At 36.1% G+C, this 19,491-nt stretch overlaps 4 protein-coding genes across 5 annotated transcripts; 1 reads left to right on the top strand and 3 right to left on the bottom strand.

Moving 5' to 3' along the window:
- Positions 1-609: 609 nt before the first annotated feature.
- Positions 610-3,122, bottom strand: LOC107559902 (T-cell activation Rho GTPase-activating protein-like; the record flags this gene model as incomplete). Its single annotated transcript, XM_016243925.1, has 4 exons — positions 610-1,973; positions 2,527-2,635; positions 2,841-3,009; positions 3,094-3,122. Coding segments are annotated over 4 exons (1,323 nt in total), but the record flags the coding sequence as incomplete, so codon positions are not given.
- Positions 3,123-3,229: 107 nt separating this feature from the next.
- Positions 3,230-9,068, bottom strand: LOC107559899 (T-cell activation Rho GTPase-activating protein-like). 2 transcript variants are annotated; one of them, XM_016243922.1, is made up of 10 exons: positions 7,907-9,068; positions 7,468-7,546; positions 7,263-7,322; positions 6,884-6,953; positions 6,212-6,351; positions 5,950-6,111; positions 5,714-5,823; positions 5,461-5,629; positions 5,147-5,255; positions 3,230-4,593 (listed from the first exon to the last, which is right to left on the bottom strand). In XM_016243922.1, the coding sequence occupies exons 2-10, from the start codon at positions 7,492-7,494 to the stop codon at positions 3,578-3,580; spliced, it is 1,863 nt and encodes a 620-aa protein (XP_016099408.1). In that variant the 5' UTR covers positions 7,495-7,546; positions 7,907-9,068; the 3' UTR covers positions 3,230-3,577. The 2 variants fall into 2 exon arrangements, with proteins under 2 accessions (XP_016099408.1, XP_016099409.1); XM_016243923.1 differs by lacking the exons at positions 6,884-6,953; positions 7,263-7,322; positions 7,468-7,546; positions 7,907-9,068 and adding exons at positions 6,566-6,635; positions 6,954-6,977.
- Positions 9,069-10,955: 1,887 nt separating this feature from the next.
- LOC107559903 (neudesin-like) lies at positions 10,956-11,660 on the bottom strand. The gene is made up of 2 exons (XM_016243926.1): positions 11,532-11,660; positions 10,956-11,384 (listed from the first exon to the last, which is right to left on the bottom strand). The coding sequence occupies exons 1-2, from the start codon at positions 11,565-11,567 to the stop codon at positions 11,208-11,210; spliced, it is 213 nt and encodes a 70-aa protein (XP_016099412.1). The 5' UTR covers positions 11,568-11,660; the 3' UTR covers positions 10,956-11,207.
- A 3,731-nt stretch (positions 11,661-15,391) lies between these two features.
- On the top strand, positions 15,392-19,062 carry pacc1 (proton activated chloride channel 1). Its single transcript, XM_016243903.1, has 8 exons — positions 15,392-15,848; positions 16,094-16,187; positions 16,761-16,973; positions 17,054-17,208; positions 17,288-17,430; positions 17,506-17,647; positions 18,035-18,142; positions 18,254-19,062. Exons 1-8 carry the CDS (start codon positions 15,813-15,815, stop codon positions 18,413-18,415), a joined length of 1,053 nt encoding a protein of 350 aa, XP_016099389.1. The 5' UTR covers positions 15,392-15,812; the 3' UTR covers positions 18,416-19,062.
- Positions 19,063-19,491: the final 429 nt, after the last annotated feature.

Genomic DNA, 19,491 nt, shown 5'->3' with positions numbered 1-19,491 from the left:
TTACTTCAGTATAATTATTAGACTGCTCTTACTAGCTGTCTCAAGTTTGCATCATTGATTCTATTACTTTCTTGTTTAATACTGTGAAAGAAAATCTGTATTGTATAACGCGTTATACAATACAGATTACAATAAATATTGAAAAAAATTAAGTTACTTGACTTGACAAAGAACACAAAACTGTTTAGCCTATGATTTATCTGTATACCTTACATACATGTCTTTATATGTTTATTCCTATTTGTATAGCCTTCTTATATGCCTTGTGGCAATATTGAAACTGACAAATCAGCCTAACCAAAAAACTTACCTAAAATATTGTTTATTCTCATATTTCTTTAAATTGTTTTTTGGTGGCTCTCAAGGTGGGTCCTAACATGAAAAAGTTTGCAAACCCCTGATCTAATTCAATGGCATTCATACATTTTGTGTGCAAATACTTTTTGGGGTCACTGTAGGCCATGGTGTTTTATATATATATATACTGTATATATAACATTTCTGTTTTAAAGCTGCATTTTCTTAAATAATAATAAAATGATTGCTAAATACTTTATTTCTTAGTGACTCAAAATGCATAAAGTGTACGGCAACATGACTTTAGCTTTATGTTGTCTTTATTTCATGAGAAGACATACATATGATTTACATTGTTTTTAAGCATGTACATTAGTTCTGCAAACATTGCACAAAAACTTAAAATCTGTGTAGTGAAATTTCCTCAAAGTGCCTTTCGGTTACATTTTTGGTTTTGGGGTGCTATAGAATCAAAGCACAGAGGGCATAAACACATTGTCACTAAAGACTGTACAAAAATGAAGAATAAAATTCTACATATTCAGCACAAATGAATTGCACTTGAAGCCCTGAAATGTTAACGCCTCATTATGAGGTCATATGCAAAAGACATTTTCCCTCCACCAAAAAGTAGCAACAATAATAAAAATGAACAGTAAATCAGACATATGTCTCTCTGAGGTCTTCCTGATTGCACCAAACTGGCATTGATGCTTCATACCCAGTTTCAGATGTGGTCCTCTGTCTCAACTCTGAGGAGGATCCACTCGTACTATCACAACATGTCTCTTTATTGTCTCTGTTGTGGATATCGAAATGTTCATTCCCAGAAGACAGTTCCAATGTCTCTTCACTTGAACTTCTTGAGTGGCTACACGTTTGCTTTGACAGACATCTGGCATCCTGTACAGTCAATGATCGACGGCTCGAGAGAGCGACGTGGGAATTGTGCTGAACGGCTTGCTGATAACTTGGAGGATCGCTTGGTATCCTGCTGTCCACCTGTTGGAAAACCTCCTCGCCAGACAAGCGTCTCGGCTCCGGTTGAGGATTCAGTACCTCAGGTAGGGTCTGGCTGTGGCGTAGGGCTCTCTCGATGGCCCGTTTGGTGGAGCCGCTTCGCCCGAAGACAGTCCTACTTCTGATGTGTGCGCTCTTCATGGATTGGGAGCGTCTTTTGGGGGTCTCTGAGCGATTCGCTGCAGGTGCCGATTGGCGGGTGGGGAAGGAATGTTTGCGTTGAAGGGCTTTTCTCTGATTGCATAAAGGCACAATAAGAGGACTGTTATGGATAGAGCTATCCGAAGCACTGGAGAAACAACTCTCAAGTGAGCTTGAAAAACAATACGAGCAGTCTTTAGAGGATGTCCTGGCCACATAGCTCTTCCCCAAGCTGTTGCCTGCTCTAACCACAACACAGTCATCAGAGATCTGTTTTGTTAAGAGTTTGTCATAAAAGTCAATTTCTGTCTGGCTCCTGGAGAGGGCAAGGTGCTGCTGAACTCCCTCTATGAGGTTGATTACTGGTTCTGAACGTCTGCGAGTCAGTTTTTTTGTCCAAAGTTCCTCTGCGCTGGAATGTTCCTGGGATTTCTCTTCAGTGCCGGATTTGATAGAGTCTGCATCAGGGTCATTACTGTCGTACGCAGAGTCATGACGGTGCGAAGAAAAAGAGTCTGAAGGAGAAATCAATGACAGATACTCATTAATTATCAAGTATTTTGTTTACATTTGCTTTGCTAAATCTGTGCCATCGTATGTAAAGAGTGCCTATGCATTGGAGAACCCTGGACCGATGGGAATTAGTAAGATGTTTTGAGGCAGTGGAAATAGCTTCCTCAATTTGAAATCAAGTGGGAATTGGATAGCCAATTGGATTTTTGGACCCGACTCTCTCAAATTCTCATTGGTCAATGGATGTCTACAGTTTGTTTCTGTAAAAGTCTCCTGCATGTTTTCTCTTGATAAAAAGAGATTCAGAAGAGATCTTAGTTGTGATTCACAATGTTCTCATATTTCCCAAGACATATTTCAATATCAAATGAGCTATAATGTCCATATTGTTTTTATACCTCTATACTTTTACTGTACGTCGACAATAATTATCTAATTTGTGAGTTTGTTTTTTTAAGGAACATCTGAGACAAAGTTAATTCTTCATCCCCATTGAAATGGATCTGCAGTGTAAACTCCAGTGCATAGGCAAAGACACAATATTAAAAAAATTACCTTGGTTATCGCTGAGTTCATCTTCATCAGAGTCTCCAAAGAGTGTCAGTGCATCCTCACCAAACAATTGAGGGCAGTTGTCAATGAGAAACTCAGTCAGTTTCGTCACCTGCAAATACATTCCCAAAGATACATGAGAATGAATCAAAGGGCACATCAACAACATAAAAGATCACATGGATTATGAAATCCCATGAAAACAGGTCAAAATAAGTCTGCATATGAAACTAGTTTGAGCTTTTCTTCCTCTGTTTTCTGGCTCTTAGCCACATCATGTGAGAAGTCTTTAAGGTCAAGATTTTCACTACACTCACCTCTTCCATCTTTTCCACGTTGTCTGTTTGGAGCAAGTTGGGGGAAACACATGTAGCCAGATTGGTGGAACTCATCTTGTTTGTATCTGCATTCTCACTTATGTGGTAGAGCAGAACCATAAAGTGCTTCAAGAGCTGAATATTTGGCTCAGGAAGTGTGTTGATCACCCTAAAGAAAGACATGAAGGAAACCTGGTCACAATTACAGTTTATTTACACTAAACACTTTTTAGTCAAAAAATAGAGAACTTACATTTTAAGTTCAGCACACTTCTGTTTTTTTTTTTTAAAGCTGCATTTTCTTAAATAATAATAAAATGATTGCTAAATACTTTATTTCTTAGTGACTCAAAATGCATAAAGTGTACGGCAACATGACTTTAGCTTTATGTTGTCTTTATTTCATGAGAAGACATACATATGATTTACATTGTTTTTAAGCATGTACATTAGTTCTGCAAACATTGCACAAAAACTTAAAATCTGTGTAGTGAAATTTCCTCAAAGTGCCTTTCGGTTACATTTTTGGTTTTGGGGTGCTATAGAATCAAAGCACAGAGGGCATAAACACATTGTCACTAAAGACTGTACAAAAATGAAGAATAAAATTCTACATATTCAGCACAAATGAATTGCACTTGAAGCCCTGAAATGTTAACGCCTCATTATGAGGTCATATGCAAAAGACATTTTCCCTCCACCAAAAAGTAGCAACAATAATAAAAATGAACAGTAAATCAGACATATGTCTCTCTGAGGTCTTCCTGATTGCACCAAACTGGCATTGATGCTTCATACCCAGTTTCAGATGTGGTCCTCTGTCTCAACTCTGAGGAGGATCCACTCGTACTATCACAACATGTCTCTTTATTGTCTCTGTTGTGGATATCGAAATGTTCATTCCCAGAAGACAGTTCCAATGTCTCTTCACTTGAACTTCTTGAGTGGCTACACGTTTGCTTTGACAGACATCTGGCATCCTGTACAGTCAATGATCGACGGCTCGAGAGAGCGACGTGGGAATTGTGCTGAACGGCTTGCTGATAACTTGGAGGATCGCTTGGTATCCTGCTGTCCACCTGTTGGAAAACCTCCTCGCCAGACAAGCGTCTCGGCTCCGGTTGAGGATTCAGTACCTCAGGTAGGGTCTGGCTGTGGCGTAGGGCTCTCTCGATGGCCCGTTTGGTGGAGCCGCTTCGCCCGAAGACAGTCCTACTTCTGATGTGTGCGCTCTTCATGGATTGGGAGCGTCTTTTGGGGGTCTCTGAGCGATTCGCTGCAGGTGCCGATTGGCGGGTGGGGAAGGAATGTTTGCGTTGAAGGGCTTTTCTCTGATTGCATAAAGGCACAATAAGAGGACTGTTATGGATAGAGCTATCCGAAGCACTGGAGAAACAACTCTCAAGTGAGCTTGAAAAACAATACGAGCAGTCTTTAGAGGATGTCCTGGCCACATAGCTCTTCCCCAAGCTGTTGCCTGCTCTAACCACAACACAGTCATCAGAGATCTGTTTTGTTAAGAGTTTGTCATAAAAGTCAATTTCTGTCTGGCTCCTGGAGAGGGCAAGGTGCTGCTGAACTCCCTCTATGAGGTTGATTACTGGTTCTGAACGTCTGCGAGTCAGTTTTTTTGTCCAAAGTTCCTCTGCGCTGGAATGTTCCTGGGATTTCTCTTCAGTGCCGGATTTGATAGAGTCTGCATCAGGGTCATTACTGTCGTACGCAGAGTCATGACGGTGCGAAGAAAAAGAGTCTGAAGGAGAAATCAATGACAGATACTCATTAATTATCAAGTATTTTGTTTACATTTGCTTTGCTAAATCTGTGCCATCGTATGTAAAGAGTGCCTATGCATTGGAGAACCCTGGACCGATGGGAATTAGTAAGATGTTTTGAGGCAGTGGAAATAGCTTCCTCAATTTGAAATCAAGTGGGAATTGGATAGCCAATTGGATTTTTGGACCCGACTCTCTCAAATTCTCATTGGTCAATGGATGTCTACAGTTTGTTTCTGTAAAAGTCTCCTGCATGTTTTCTCTTGATAAAAAGAGATTCAGAAGAGATCTTAGTTGTGATTCACAATGTTCTCATATTTCCCAAGACATATTTCAATATCAAATGAGCTATAATGTCCATATTGTTTTTATACCTCTATACTTTTACTGTACGTCGACAATAATTATCTAATTTGTGAGTTTGTTTTTTTAAGGAACATCTGAGACAAAGTTAATTCTTCATCCCCATTGAAATGGATCTGCAGTGTAAACTCCAGTGCATAGGCAAAGACACAATATTAAAAAAATTACCTTGGTTATCGCTGAGTTCATCTTCATCAGAGTCTCCAAAGAGTGTCAGTGCATCCTCACCAAACAATTGAGGGCAGTTGTCAATGAGAAACTCAGTCAGTTTCGTCACCTGCAAATACATTCCCAAAGATACATGAGAATGAATCAAAGGGCACATCAACAACATAAAAGATCACATGGATTATGAAATCCCATGAAAACAGGTCAAAATAAGTCTGCATATGAAACTAGTTTGAGCTTTTCTTCCTCTGTTTTCTGGCTCTTAGCCACATCATGTGAGAAGTCTTTAAGGTCAAGATTTTCACTACACTCACCTCTTCCATCTTTTCCACGTTGTCTGTTTGGAGCAAGTTGGGGGAAACACATGTAGCCAGATTGGTGGAACTCATCTTGTTTGTATCTGCATTCTCACTTATGTGGTAGAGCAGAACCATAAAGTGCTTCAAGAGCTGAATATTTGGCTCAGGAAGTGTGTTGATCACCCTAAAGAAAGACATGAAGGAAACCTGGTCACAATTACAGTTTATTTACACTAAACACTTTTTAGTCAAAAAATAGAGAACTTACATTTTAAGTTCAGCACACTTCTGCTCTTGACCTTCCTTTTCCATTGCAGTCATCCAGGATTTGTACTTCTCCACCATTAGCAAACGGCCAGGCAGTTGTCTAAGAAAATCCTGCAAATCAAAATACACATAATAGACAGTTAATAGACATGTTAATGATCAAATATGCATATTCTCGACTTTAGAATTGCTGTTAATCAGTCAAATCAAATCATATTGCACAAGGTCGTCCCTTACCTTGACAAGATCAGCAAGCAAAATGACTGACTGCTCTTTCAGATCCACTTCTATCCCATCGTTGAGCTGCGCCTTGATCTCTCTCAGAGCCCTGGCGTTGCCGGCCCTCCTGAACACCCCCTCAGTGTACAGACCATTTCTCAGCAGCAATGTAAAGATATCCTGCAAAGGAAATTAAGACATTTGAAATACTAAAACCACATACATATAATACCAAATTTTGCATTGAAGTTCTATGGTATCACAAGATGACAACTCTTACCATAATTGCTATGGGAGGACACCCATCTTTTTGACAGACATCAGACAAGGGTCGCCCAAACAGTGAGCTTTTGGGATGCTCCATGTTCTTTTTCTGTACTTGACGGAAGATGCTCTTCCAGCGCCTTTGGTTGATGTTTCCTGTTAAATATTAATAAACAGTAAAAATCACTATATTCTTTAAAAAGAATTAACATATTCTGATATTCTATTTTACAGTAAAATGTATTTACACTTGGGGTTTTTTTTTTTAGTTTTAGTTTAGGTTTGTTTTTCTTCTTCTTCTTTTCAACATAAAAAAAAACCTATTAAAGAGCAATGAAATTTCAAAGAACAGAAGTAACTTTTAGCTTACCAGTGTGGGAGAAGCTGGTCTGATTGGCTTTAGTCTGCTGACTAAGGGAGAGTCCCGTATTCACTGGAACCTAAATGCTCTTCCAGCGCCTTTGGTTGATGTTTCCTGTTAAATATTAATAAACAGTAAAAATCACTATATTCTTTAAAAAGAATTAACATATTCTGATATTCTATTTTACAGTAAAATGTATTTACACTTGGGGTTTTTTTTTTTAGTTTTAGTTTAGGTTTGTTTTTCTTCTTCTTCTTTTCAACATAAAAAAAACCTATTAAAGAGCAATGAAATTTCAAAGAACAGAAGTAACTTTTAGCTTACCAGTGTGGGAGAAGCTGGTCTGATTGGCTTTAGTCTGCTGACTAAGGGAGAGTCCCGTATTCACTGGAACCTAGTAGAAATGAAAGAAATCAATAAGATGAAGCAAAGGACTTTAATAAAAAACAGAACTAAACATAGTAACTGGGGGATTCTGGGTTGGTGCAACAAGAGCTTAACAGTGCAAGCTTTGTAAACATCACATCTAAACCATGTATAAGTGAGATTTATTGACATTTAACAGGTCAGGACTTTGTAGCATCCTATTGTAGGCTTTGTTCTCAACACTCAGCCTTTAAAGAATCCATAATTGCACTAATCTATCAATCAGAAGGTAATAAGGAACGCTGTATGCGTAAGATCTTGGGATCGATATACTTACATCTGTGGCTGGCATGTTGATTACGTCCATGCTGCTTTGGGTCAACGATTTGACGACAGACTGAAACAGAAAGAACAAAAGATGTGTTTATCCTGTCAATGGGATTTAGGGAAGTAAGTCAATTCAATTACGTACTAATCAGTTTCCATGATGACATTAAAAGACAATAGGTGCGTGAAACTGATGGGTAAAGGTGATAACTTACCACGCCGTGACCACTCAACACCTTCATAGGTTTGCTGTGTTGTGATGACCAATAGATGCAGTCCTCTAGGTCAGATTACCTGATCGGTGAAAATGGTTTCATTTGTTATTATAGCACTATAGCAACTTAAATACAGAATGCATCATAGAACCAAACTTTGCAAATCAACACCTGAAGTTCATGGCAGAAATAATGCATTTATAAAAAAAAATACAAATAAAAATACAAATTAATTTAATTTAATTTAATACATTTTAGTCTTCTAACACATGAAAATGATTAGCAAAATATTAAGCTGTAATATAAATTACAGTAAAAAAAAAAACAATGTATGCATAATATGTTTAACTTAATTAGCTAACAGCTTCAAAACATTGAAAAAATAAGCAATAACACGTCACTATATTATAAAATACAGGTAAATAAATATGTTACTCACCACTCTAAAACATTCAGTCGGGGGTCAAACGGTGTGGGTGGCTGGAGAAAGCAACAGTATACATTGAGCAGAACAGACTCTATCAACAGACTCGGACAGACTGAAGTGAAACAGCCCACAGCTCTGCACAAAATGAAAGTGGGCGGGCAGAGGGGAAATTCTGATGTGCAATGGAGACAGGAAGCAGCATCACGGGCTCCCACCATCAACACCTTTTTAGCTACAAATGGCAAGCTGTTGTGGCAGAGGGTGGAAAGTGTGATATACGTCACTCAAGTGAGCACGAACGCAGCAGGTAGCACGCGGATGACAGAGTATATGGCAATAAGAGAAAGTTAATATCAAATTACTTGATCAACAGGCTCAAAAACATGTGTATCATGTTACGTCTTTCTGTATTAGAATAAAACAGGCATGGAAGTGAAGTCATAAACAATAGAGATTTATACCTTTAGGCAGCAATCATTAACAGTTGCATTTCATTTGTTAGATCAAATGCATGACAGTTATTCAGTTATTTTGAGTTCTTTCTTCAGTTTCTGAAGGTTTTCTGGTAAATAGGAATATAATTGAGCTTGGCCAGTGTTTACAGTAAAGGCGCTTTTACAATGATTCACTATTTTGCTGTAAATGTTAATGATACCCCGGGGAATTTTAGAGTAACAAAAACCATCATTTTGAGACTCTGAATCTGACAGTGTTTGCCAACTGACTCACTATCGTTCATGAAACCGTCCAGCCCCCATGCTTTTACATGAGATGCATAATAGGTAAATTCATCATGAAAATAAGAGCTGCATTTGACCAAATAGTTTTCAGCATACCCACCTACTGCTTACATTTGCCTTGCCTTGGAAACCAGGTCACTGGCTTCTCATCAATAGCTTTTTGATGTTTTGGAAAAGTCAAACGTGTGGAGGAGGTTAAAAATCAATATCTCAAGTTTGAACAGTTAATCTCTCTTTACTGGGCAGAACTGGGTTTCTTGTCACACTTTTTATTCCAGTGAATACTTCTCATTAGGTTTGGATTTTAAAGTTTTTCCTAGGCATATACATTAGAGTCAAAAAATATGAGTATCATATAATAAATACACTATACATTCAGCACAAAGAATTTTATATTGGAGAACAGAATTCTTCACAAGCTTTGAACACTTTGAAGTTTGGGGTCAGTTTTTTTTTTTATAAACTAACTTTAAATTACTGCATTAAATTAATCAAAATTGACAGTATAGATATTTATATTACAAAATATTTCTTTTTCAAATAAATACTGTTATTTTGTTCAATCCTAAAAAAATGTATATTATAAAAATGTATTAAACACTTATTTTTTTCACAAAAATATTAAGCAACATTTTTATTTCAAACAAGTACCTGTGCAATTGCACCTTTATCTCAGATCTTTTTAGTTACCGAGTTATAGCCTTTATGAGAACTACAGCATGTTGAACAGCTGTTTTCCAATTGCCTGACCCAATGTTACGTCTTTCTGTATTAGAATAAAACAGGCATGGAAGTGAAGTCATAAACAATAGAGATTTATACCTTTAGGCAGCAATCATTAACAGTTGCATTTCATTTGTTAGATCAAATGCATGACAGTTATTCAGTTATTTTGAGTTCTTTCTTCAGTTTCTGAAGGTTTTCTGGTAAATAGGAATATAATTGAGCTTGGCCAGTGTTTACAGTAAAGGCGCTTTTACAATGATTCACTATTTTGCTGTAAATGTTAATGATACCCCGGGGAATTTTAGAGTAACAAAAACCATCATTTTGAGACTCTGAATCTGACAGTGTTTGCCAACTGACTCACTATCGTTCATGAAACCGTCCAGCCCCCATGCTTTTACATGAGATGCATAATAGGTAAATTCATCATGAAAATAAGAGCTGCATTTGACCAAATAGTTTTCAGCATACCCACCTACTGCTTACATTTGCCTTGCCTTGGAAACCAGGTCACTGGCTTCTCATCAATAGCTTTTTGATGTTTTGGAAAAGTCAAACGTGTGGAGGAGGTTAAAAATCAATATCTCAAGTTTGAACAGTTAATCTCTCTTTACTGGGCAGAACTGGGTTTCTTGTCACACTTTTTATTCCAGTGAATACTTCTCATTAGGTTTGGATTTTAAAGTTTTTCCTAGGCATATACATTAGAGTCAAAAAATATGAGTATCATATAATAAATACACTATACATTCAGCACAAAGAATTTTATATTGGAGAACAGAATTCTTCTCAAGCTTTGAACAGTTTGAAGTTTGGGGTCAGTTTTTTTTTTTTATAAACTAACTTTAAATTACTGCATTAAATTAATCAAAATTGACAGTATAGATATTTATATTACAAAATATTTCTTTTTCAAATAAATACTGTTATTTTTTTCAATCCTAAAAAAATGTATATTATAAAAATGTATTAAACACTTATTTTTTTCACAAAAATATTAAGCAACATTTTTATTTCAAACAAGTACCTGTGCAATTGCACCTTTATCTCAGATCTTTTTAGTTACCGAGTTATAGCCTTTATGAGAACTACAGCATGTTGAACAGCTGTTTTCCAATTGCCTGACCCACATTAAACTTTTTTTTTTTTAGACCAGATGACACCTGCTTGTGTGTTTCTTTAGAAATTCATAAACACACTCCATTTAGATTTCTTACGTGACACTAATATGACAGGACAACAAGTTGAAGTGACAAACATCTCTCTCTTCAGATTAATGTGAAACATTTCTGGTCACTGAGGGCATTTCTTCAAGATTAGACACAAACACTATACTTATGACTGAGATGGTGTTTGAGTAAAAATGTTTTTGTGAAATTATATTTTAATGCTTAATTTGTAATATGAAACCTCTCACCACAAGCAATTTCAATGTATAAGTGAAGTGTGAATCACCAAACTTTCCCCTCATGTACAATAATAGAAACCAAGAGATTTAATGCGTTTACAATTATAGATACTTCTTAGACACCTCAAACATTTAAAATGATTATTTAACATCATTTAATACATGTAAATATGTCAAACAACCAAGCCTATTTTTTTTTTTAAATCACACCTGTAGGTGGCCTAATTTAAATGTCATTCAAAGCAGCCCACCAGGGAAAAACCCACGTGGGACAGTATGCATCATAATGTTTTCTATGACTGTAGGCTGAAAGACCACCAGACAACCTCAAATTTACACATGCCCACTTAAGAGCACAGACAAAGGTCACAAACAACTATGATTCAGACTTTTGACTGGACTTTTAGATAGCTTTATTATAAGACCATTAGTATACGCATTAAAACTCATCTTTAATGGTGAAACTCGGTTGGTCTTCAGGTTTGAATTCTGTATTGGGGCTGCCGTCCTCGTTGAGAACACGTCTGCTGGTGTATCCCACGATGGGGTATTTTGCTTTGTATGTGCCTTTGAATATCTGCTCAAGAGACTGTAGTTGACTCTCAGTGAGGCCCGTCTAACAAATAGGAACCAAAAGAGGCAATGTGTAAGTTAGTGCAAAAAAAGGTCTGATGGAATCCAATATTCAGCTTTATATTAAGAAACTGAAACTAATGTTTTCTTCTGTGGCACAGTTGTGAATTTGTTAAAATCCCCATCTTACAGTGTCATAAGTGAGATCTGCTGGGTCAAGGGACATTTTGGCCACAGCTCTGGTTGAGTCTTTGCCAACAAGGGCATTATAAGATGCTCCCTTTCCATAAAACTCTGAAAATAAAAGAAACACAACAAGGTTTCCACACACTTTAAACAAGGAACTCCCATGCCATTCTTGATTACGTAAATCTATATAGACTGTCATCACAAATTACAATTTCTAGCTGATGAAATAGAGTAGAGCTCAACATAACCTCACAATTTCACTATAAGAATTCCCATAACTCCTGGAAATTTATGCTAAATAGCATAACTTTTCCAGCCCTGGGAATCCCAGTTTTTTTCCCACTGTTGGAAAGTTCAGCCACTAAAGGGGTCATATGATGTTGCTAAAAAGAACATTATTTTGTGTATTTGGTGTAATGAAATGTGTTTATGCGGTTTAAAGTTTAAAAAAAACATTATTTTCCACATACTGTACATTGTTGTTTCTCCTCTATGCATCGCCTTTTTGAAACGCGTCGATTTTTACAAAGCTCATCGGTCTGAAAAGCGAGGTGTGCTGTGATTGGCCAGCTATCCAATGCGTTGTGATTGGCTGAATTCCTCAAGCGTGAGACGGAAATGTTACGCCCCTCACATACTGTTGATGCCGTGTCCGGCCGGAGCGACGAGACAAAAACATTAAAACCCATTACAAACGAGGCATTTAGCTGGGTCAAAACAACCCAATATATTGGTTCTACCTTAATATTACCAAGTAACGGGAATAAAACAAAATAATGACACGTAATATCTAGTGATGGGTCATTTCAAAACACTGTTTTGAAGCTTTACGAATCATTGGTTTTTAATTAGTGGTTCGGATTGCGTAAACAAAATCAAAATGACTGAAATCACATTTTGTTCATGGATTGCACCCCAAGCAGTTGAACTGTAGTGTTGTTGTTTTTCTTTTTTTGGTTCTTTTGATTTTGCATTTGTAATAGGGTTAATGGTCATTTCTCTCAATTTATCTCAAAGGTTAGCAGTGTTAACGGTTTACTTATTTTACATATTTCAAGTCTTGAAGGAGAGTTGTAGAAAAGATTAACATACCACATTAATGTGGTTAAGGTTACAGAAAGGTTGATTTTGCATTTGTAATAGTTCAAAATAATGTGACGTTCATACATCCTGGTAATTTTGTAAAATGATAGCCATGTTTTAAGACCGTTAGTTCTATTCTTATACTGCTTAATGGTTTTTACATTACATATCTCAAGTTTTCAAGGAGAGGTGTACAAAACAGTTTTACATTAATGTGGTTAGTTACAGAAAGTTGACAATTTAAAAAAAAAAATCTTGAAAAGACCATTTTATTTGAGTGTTTTTCCATCCATTGTTGATGTGTAAAGCGCATACAGGCTAGTCTAACTGGCAGCATAATTCAGTTGGCTATTTTTTCTCTCTATTTTTTTGACAGAAGGTGATGCATATTTTAAAAAGACATCAAAATAAACATTGAGGTCTTTCCAAGAGAATATTCCTGTCTTTATTTATAGTAAGTCAACTAAATGAGCATTTACTGACAATGTTTTATTTTAAGTGAAAAAAAATTATATTAAAGCAAATTTAGCTTTTGTTCATGGTAAAAGTTAAGTTGTAACAAAGCAAAAAATATATATTGACCTACATTTAAGTAAAGTTTTTTTCTTGTGACTAAAGAAAATAAATAGATTTAGGTGTTATTAAAAATATAGTTTGTACTGAATCAGAAATTCAACTTGAGTAAATGTAATAAAATTGCTTGTAACAAAATTACAGCAATTTATTTAGTTTAGTCCAAAGTAAAAATTATACTTGGATGCTATGGTAAAAAGTAAGTTTTTCCAAAATAAAAAATTTAAGTTGTACCAAAGTAAAAAATAATTATTTGGTCTTCATAAAAAGCAATATTTTAACTTTGTTTCAATGTAATTTTTTATCTTGGGCAGAATAACTATTTTGATTGATATTAAATTAAAATGTAAAGTTTCAACCAAATCAAAAATATAGTTTGAGAAAAACTAATAAATTTAGCTGTAACAAATGACAGTAATTTTTTTAGGTTGGTCCAAAGTATCATTTTTTTCAGTGTAGCTGGGTCAAAACAACCCAATAGCTGGGTTTGTCCCTTTTTAACCCAGCGCTGGGTTATATTTAACCCAGCATTTTTTAGAGTGTACATTTAATTCTTAAATTAATTTATAATACTTAAAATAAAAAATGTCTGAATGTGAAAAAAAGTGTTTAAATGATACCTCTGAAGATACGTGATCTGTCGTCCTACGCTTTTTGTTGTTTTTATTATTTTCATTATTTTATTTATTTATTTTTGAAAATCAGTAGTTAATGCTGACTGTTAACCTGAAAATGTAACTCTTATTCATCTCAGTAAGTAAAATCTTTTGAATCGTTCATCAAAAAGATTCATTAAGATCCGTTCTGTAACTTTTTTGGACTTAAGTTGAATCACTGAATCATTCATTCAAACGATTGATTAAAACACCGATTTGTTCACTACCGAAGTCTTCTATCATTTATTAAAACTGGCTTGACAACAAATCTACTGACTTTGAGAATTGGTGTTAAGCATCATAAGTGTTTCCCCACACATAAGAACAGGACATACTGACTTTTATCAAGCTACAAAACAACAGAGGTGTAAAGTATTGGAGTAAATGTAATTAGTTACTGTACTTGAGTATCTTTTCGGGTACTTTGTAATTGTACTAAGATATTAGCAACTTTTACTCTTTACTTCACTACTTTTTTGAATGAGTATCTGTACTCTTTACTCCACTACATTTGAAATGAGTGTTGCAGTTACACATTACATTTTGCATGGACCTAGCTTTTTCTGCAGCAGTTTATTTCTGCTACAAAAGCCGTGATACTGCCTATTACAGGTCATTGAAAGTACTGCATCTTGTGCGTTTTACCCTTACTCACCCAAACTTTTCAATAAGGCTATTTTATGTGAATGCGAGTTCCTTAGCAAGTATTTGTGAATCAGAGGTGTTTTATATACGAGATGAGGACATACTGCAGCTGGCAATGAGGCCCAAATCAGCACATCCACTGCAAGAAGGCTTCAGCTTTTTAATTTTACTTAACATTGTTTTATTTATCCATTATACTGAAGAGACCTTTTTGAAAGATATAGTTTTTTGTTTGTTTTGTTTTGTAATTTTGAGGTGTTCAGTTTTATTTTGGTTTTAGAAAATAAACGTGATTGCTCTCCTCACAAATCAACTCATTCTTGTTTTTGTTTCATGCTCTCTGTGCCTTGCCCTGGACTTTTATGTCACTTCCTTCTCCCGTGGTGTTTGTAGTCCGTTTGTAGTCCGTTTGTTCATTGGTTCCCCTTGATTAGTCTCCACAGATGTGTCTTATATTGTTCCGCTTGTTAGCCCCGTGTGTATATATAGCTCTAGTTTTTCTTTAGTTCCTCGTGAGCTGTTGAATGTAATGGTTGTCTGTTTGCCAGTCATTCTGTTCTTTGTTCCCTTTGGTTTTTGCCTTGTTTGTTTTAGTTTTTCCATGAAACGTATGGTTTTTAGGTACTCTTTACACCTCTGCAAAACAACCACAATAATAGTCTAAACAAATTAAGCATTTTATTAGCATCCTTACGTCACACGTGTATTTCACGAGTAAACAACACGTGTTGTCTACGCGTAAAAATTCACGTGGTTTTGGCCCTTTTGGCCTTCCATAGTCATCAGTTGTTCTTATACAGTTAACTCCTTTCGCTCCTCGAGCAACTGACTGGCTCACATGACGAACAGAATGAACTACATGCCCCACTCGTCCAGATTAAAGAGGGCGTATTAGTTTAGAAGGTTCAACAAATGAAATGCTCCGTCACAGCCCGCCGTCGAATGCTATTGGCTCGCGCCATTGTCAGTCTCTCACGATATTAAAATCACGCGTGAAGGTGAACGACAGCGGAGAGATTAATTGTTATTATAATCTACGGAAGTGTGAAGAGAAAACATTTATGAAACCAAGTGTGATAGAAATGTGCAAAACAGAACCTATGGAAGATTTCGAGTAACGTTAAACTTTAAAGAAAAAGATGAAGGATTGTATCCCAAGCCCTCCCCAAACTAACAGCTGCGATGTCACGCTCGGCAGGGTTTTTGGCCATTGGCTGTGCCTCACTCCAGCTCCTCGAGACGATCCGTAAGAAATGAGCCTGGATCCTGTTCCTGAAAGTTGATGGCAAAGTTTAAATGCCCCAAATATTCGGAGGCGAAGCAGAATGCTGAGGAGAGACACATCTCGATCTTATCAGGAGGTAATGAAACTGGTGTGTGAAGTGCGGTTAGATCCTGCAGGACTCATTCATCCTTCATTATCATAGTAACGCAGAAAGTGCGTACAACTGCAGTCATGTGATAACAGCTGACCGCAGCTCTTTATTGCAGCAGCAGCTGGGCGTATAGAGAGATATGAACAGCGATATACTGTCATAGATACATGCATTTTGTGTGTATCTGTATATGTCTATGCACTTTTTAAATGCCACTTGGTGCATTGTAGTTTAACGGTGAGGACTGTGCTGGGCCAGAACACTACCAGAACAATGCTGTTTCTGAAGTGGAGCAAGATCAAGCCAGCTGTGACCCTTCACCAGGTCTGAACCTTCTTTCCTAAAAATATGACAGTAATAAATAAATGTTTTCTGTTTATGTAGATCTAGATTTCGACGTAGATTTATGTATGCAGACAGAAATCCTGTGGTTATATTCTGAGATGTTTTGGGGATTATTGATTGATTGATTTGTAATGCATGCATTTGTATATTCATATCATTATCTTCAGGAGTTAATTTGCCAAAGTTTGATTGTATGATACACTTTGTATTAACTGCCAGCACAACAATCACAAAATAAACCGCTTTCACTTAAAGAAGTGCATCTGTTTAGTTTTTTTCTCCTTTGCTTAAACTGCTATAGTTCTATTGTGTGATGGTTTAGTTGGTGCAGTTGAGTTTTATTTATTTAGATATTCATTTATTTGTACTGTCTCGGAAGGTAAATTTGCAATGATAGATAGATAGATAGATAGATATTTTCTGGGACAAATGTCCCTTTCTGTGACAATAAAGTCTGTATTTATTTATTTGTTTGTATTTTATTTTTAACGTATTTATTGTGTCTTTTAATAAAGACATTGCTTTCAAATAAAATTGTATTATATGTTGCAGATGAGGACATTGTGGACAACAATCTAATGGCCGTTGGTTTCAACAAAGCTTGCCTGAAGAATGTTTTCACAGTCATCCTTGTCCTCATTTATTTGCTGCTCACTACGGTGGCTGTGTTCTTGGCCTACCAAACCATTTCGGACTTTATGGAGAAGCTCAACCATCCAGTCATGTCCGTTTCATACAAAGAGGTTGAGGAGTTTGCTGCACCAGGTGAGCTATAATACACTGTTATTTATGGTATCTCTCGGTATCTATATTTACAGTATTTTTTATCATTCTTTTGCAAACAGGAATAGCTTTGTATCCTGGGAAGGCGCAGTTATTAAGTTGCAAGCATCATTATCACGACAACATTCCACCTCTTGTTGCATTGGACATACTAGAGGAAAGAAACTGTATAAAAGAGGAGGTTATTTACCACGGGCCATATTCAAACCAGACACAAGTATGTTTCAGATCTTCCTCAAATCTATTCCAAAGAAATTGTGCTATTAATAATCATTTACGTAACATGTCTGCGGCAGAAGCGAGCCATAGTGGTCAGAGGGCCGACTGATGTGAGGAACCGAGAACTTCTATTCCTCCAGTTCAGTCGGAATGAAACGGAAGAGGATTTCAGCGCAATCAGTTACATGATTTTTGCCAAATTTAGTGACATGCTTGAAAGGTAGAGCTATATCGAAATGTCTACCATGAATCAGATTTGTTTTCCTGTTTGTATAAAATCTCTTTTTCTTACCAGCTCAGATAAAGCGGCTTTTATGATGGACTGTGAAAGGAATTACTCAATGTGGACCTTCTCTGGAGGCTTTCGGACATGGGTCAAAATGTCTTTGGTCAAGACGTCAGGCAGAGGAGATGAATCAGTTGAATTTAGACAGGAGGTAATATATTATTTATAGTACTATTTACCAATCTTTGTCAACTTCAGCATAATAGTCAGAATCATAACCACCATACACTCTAAAAAATGCTGGGTTGTTTCAACCCAATGTTGGGTCAAATATGGACTAACCCAACTGTTGGGTTAAAAAGCTAATTTAAAAATGTAACCAAAATTTAACCCAACAGTTGGGTTAGTCCATATTTGACCCAACATTGGGTTGAAACAACCCAGCATTTTTTAGAGTGTAGAAAATGAAAAGATCATGCTCTTCATAATATTCAGATTTGTGGTCAACCAATTTAGGTTATTCAGTAGCTGATTCTTAAAATATTACATTTGATCCACAAATATTGAATATTTGGTTAATCATCCATATTTATTTCAGTCCAATGTGGTGAAGTACATCGACAAGCGGCCTCCACAGGAGCAAGCCAATGAGCTTTTCTTTGTTGTGTTTCAATGGCGAGATCCATTTATACAGCAAGTAAAAGATGTAAGTGAGCACTTTATTAAATATTAAACTAATATTTACCAAATTGTCTGAATGTTTAGCTCCAATGCTTTATAAAGAGTTTAATTAAGTGTGCCTTATGTTTTTGAACAGATAGTCACAGCAAACCCGTGGAACACCATAGCCATATTGTGTGGCGTCTTCATGGCTCTATTTAAAGCAGCAGACTTTGCCAAACTCAGCATTAAGTGGACGATCAAAATTCGTAAAAGAAACTTAAGGGCAAAAATGAGAGAACTGAACCAAATAAGCTAATTCTTTTCCGATTCATCTCTCAACACAGTGTTGAACACTACAACAATTTTATTTACGAACATCAAACACTTTGAGCTTTCTGCAAGCTTTTTCTCAGAGCAAAGAGTCTATTACACTTTCATTAGAATTGTGCTGATGTTATATAGTACATTTTGTTTTAACTGGATAATTTTAACTTGATATTGTAAAGTAACTACTTATAGTGTACAGTGAATGCTGAGGCATGTGTTCTATAGTACAAGGGCAAAGTGTATTCATGTGGTTGTGACACTGAAATATTAACTATTTGCACCCGTTCTATGTGAGATTAAGCTAGTTAAAATGATTACTAAGACGAGATTCTGCTGAAACAAAAAAAGGCTTTTAATGACAAGGACCTATGGTTATGGTGGATTACCCAACAATAAATAACTACTGCAGGGCATACAGTGACATCAAAGTTTTGTAAAGCTGGGGATCTTGTCTTACTGCTGTTTTCTTTTCTGCTATCAGTGTGATCGAGGCACACGCATGACGCATGTTGTATAAACCTATACAAATCATATTAAATTATTTCATTGATTTAAAAACGTTCTGAAAACATGCATTATTTAACCATGCTTACAAAACAAGTTGAACTTGTAGGCCTATTTCAGTTATTTTTGCTATCAGTGCTTTCTAATGATGAAATTACTTTTTGTTTCCATGTGATGTAAATATATCTTTCTTTCTTTCTTTTTTGATTTGTGTTAAAACTGATGTTACCTCAAGGACTAAACAAATGTTATGTTTAAATATTGTTATTGTATGTTTTGGGATATGTGGGGAAATGCCTCATTCCAAGTAGTACTGATATATATGTTTTATTATTGTTTTTTTTTGACCATGTTACTTGAATACTTTTCCCATTGAATGCAGCTGAATCAAGAATGTTTATGGGGGATTAGAAAAGTATGGCTTTTACTATTTTAAATACAAGTAATCTCATAATTATTTTGTAGAAGTAATAAATAGTTCAGTAAGAATGAACACATGGAATTGATGTTAATACCATTGAAATTCTGCAGCAGTGATGATATCTCTGATCATTATCTAGG

The sequence above is a fragment of the Sinocyclocheilus grahami genome, unplaced genomic scaffold, assembly GCF_001515645.1.
Source record: "Sinocyclocheilus grahami isolate Dianchi unplaced genomic scaffold, SAMN03320097.WGS_v1.1 scaffold704.1, whole genome shotgun sequence".
In the NCBI taxonomy this organism is placed as follows: Eukaryota; Metazoa; Chordata; class Actinopteri; order Cypriniformes; family Cyprinidae; genus Sinocyclocheilus; species Sinocyclocheilus grahami.
This window is presented reverse-complemented; position numbering and strand designations above follow the sequence as displayed.

Bases quoted from the DNA above. Each gene is read 5' to 3' on its own strand.
- pacc1 (XM_016243903.1), top strand. From the start codon at position 15,813: ATGCTGAGGAGAGACACATCTCGATCTTATCAGGAG. The intron at 17,431-17,505 runs GTAGAGCTATAT...TTTTCTTACCAG, and splicing joins TTTAGTGACATGCTTGAAAG to CTCAGATAAAGCGGCTTTTA. The intron at 17,648-18,034 runs GTAATATATTAT...TATTTATTTCAG, and splicing joins CAGTTGAATTTAGACAGGAG to TCCAATGTGGTGAAGTACAT.
- LOC107559899 (XM_016243922.1), bottom strand. From the start codon at position 7,494: ATGAAGGTGTTGAGTGGTCACGGCGTG. The intron at 5,824-5,949 runs GTAAGGGACGAC...TTTGATTTGCAG, and splicing joins TGCTTGCTGATCTTGTCAAG to GATTTTCTTAGACAACTGCC. The intron at 4,594-5,146 runs GTAATTTTTTTA...TTTCTCCTTCAG, and splicing joins TGAACTCAGCGATAACCAAG to ACTCTTTTTCTTCGCACCGT.
- LOC107559903 (XM_016243926.1), bottom strand. From the start codon at position 11,567: ATGTCCCTTGACCCAGCAGATCTCACTTATGACACT. The intron at 11,385-11,531 runs GTAAGATGGGGA...CCTATTTGTTAG, and splicing joins CAGATCTCACTTATGACACT to ACGGGCCTCACTGAGAGTCA.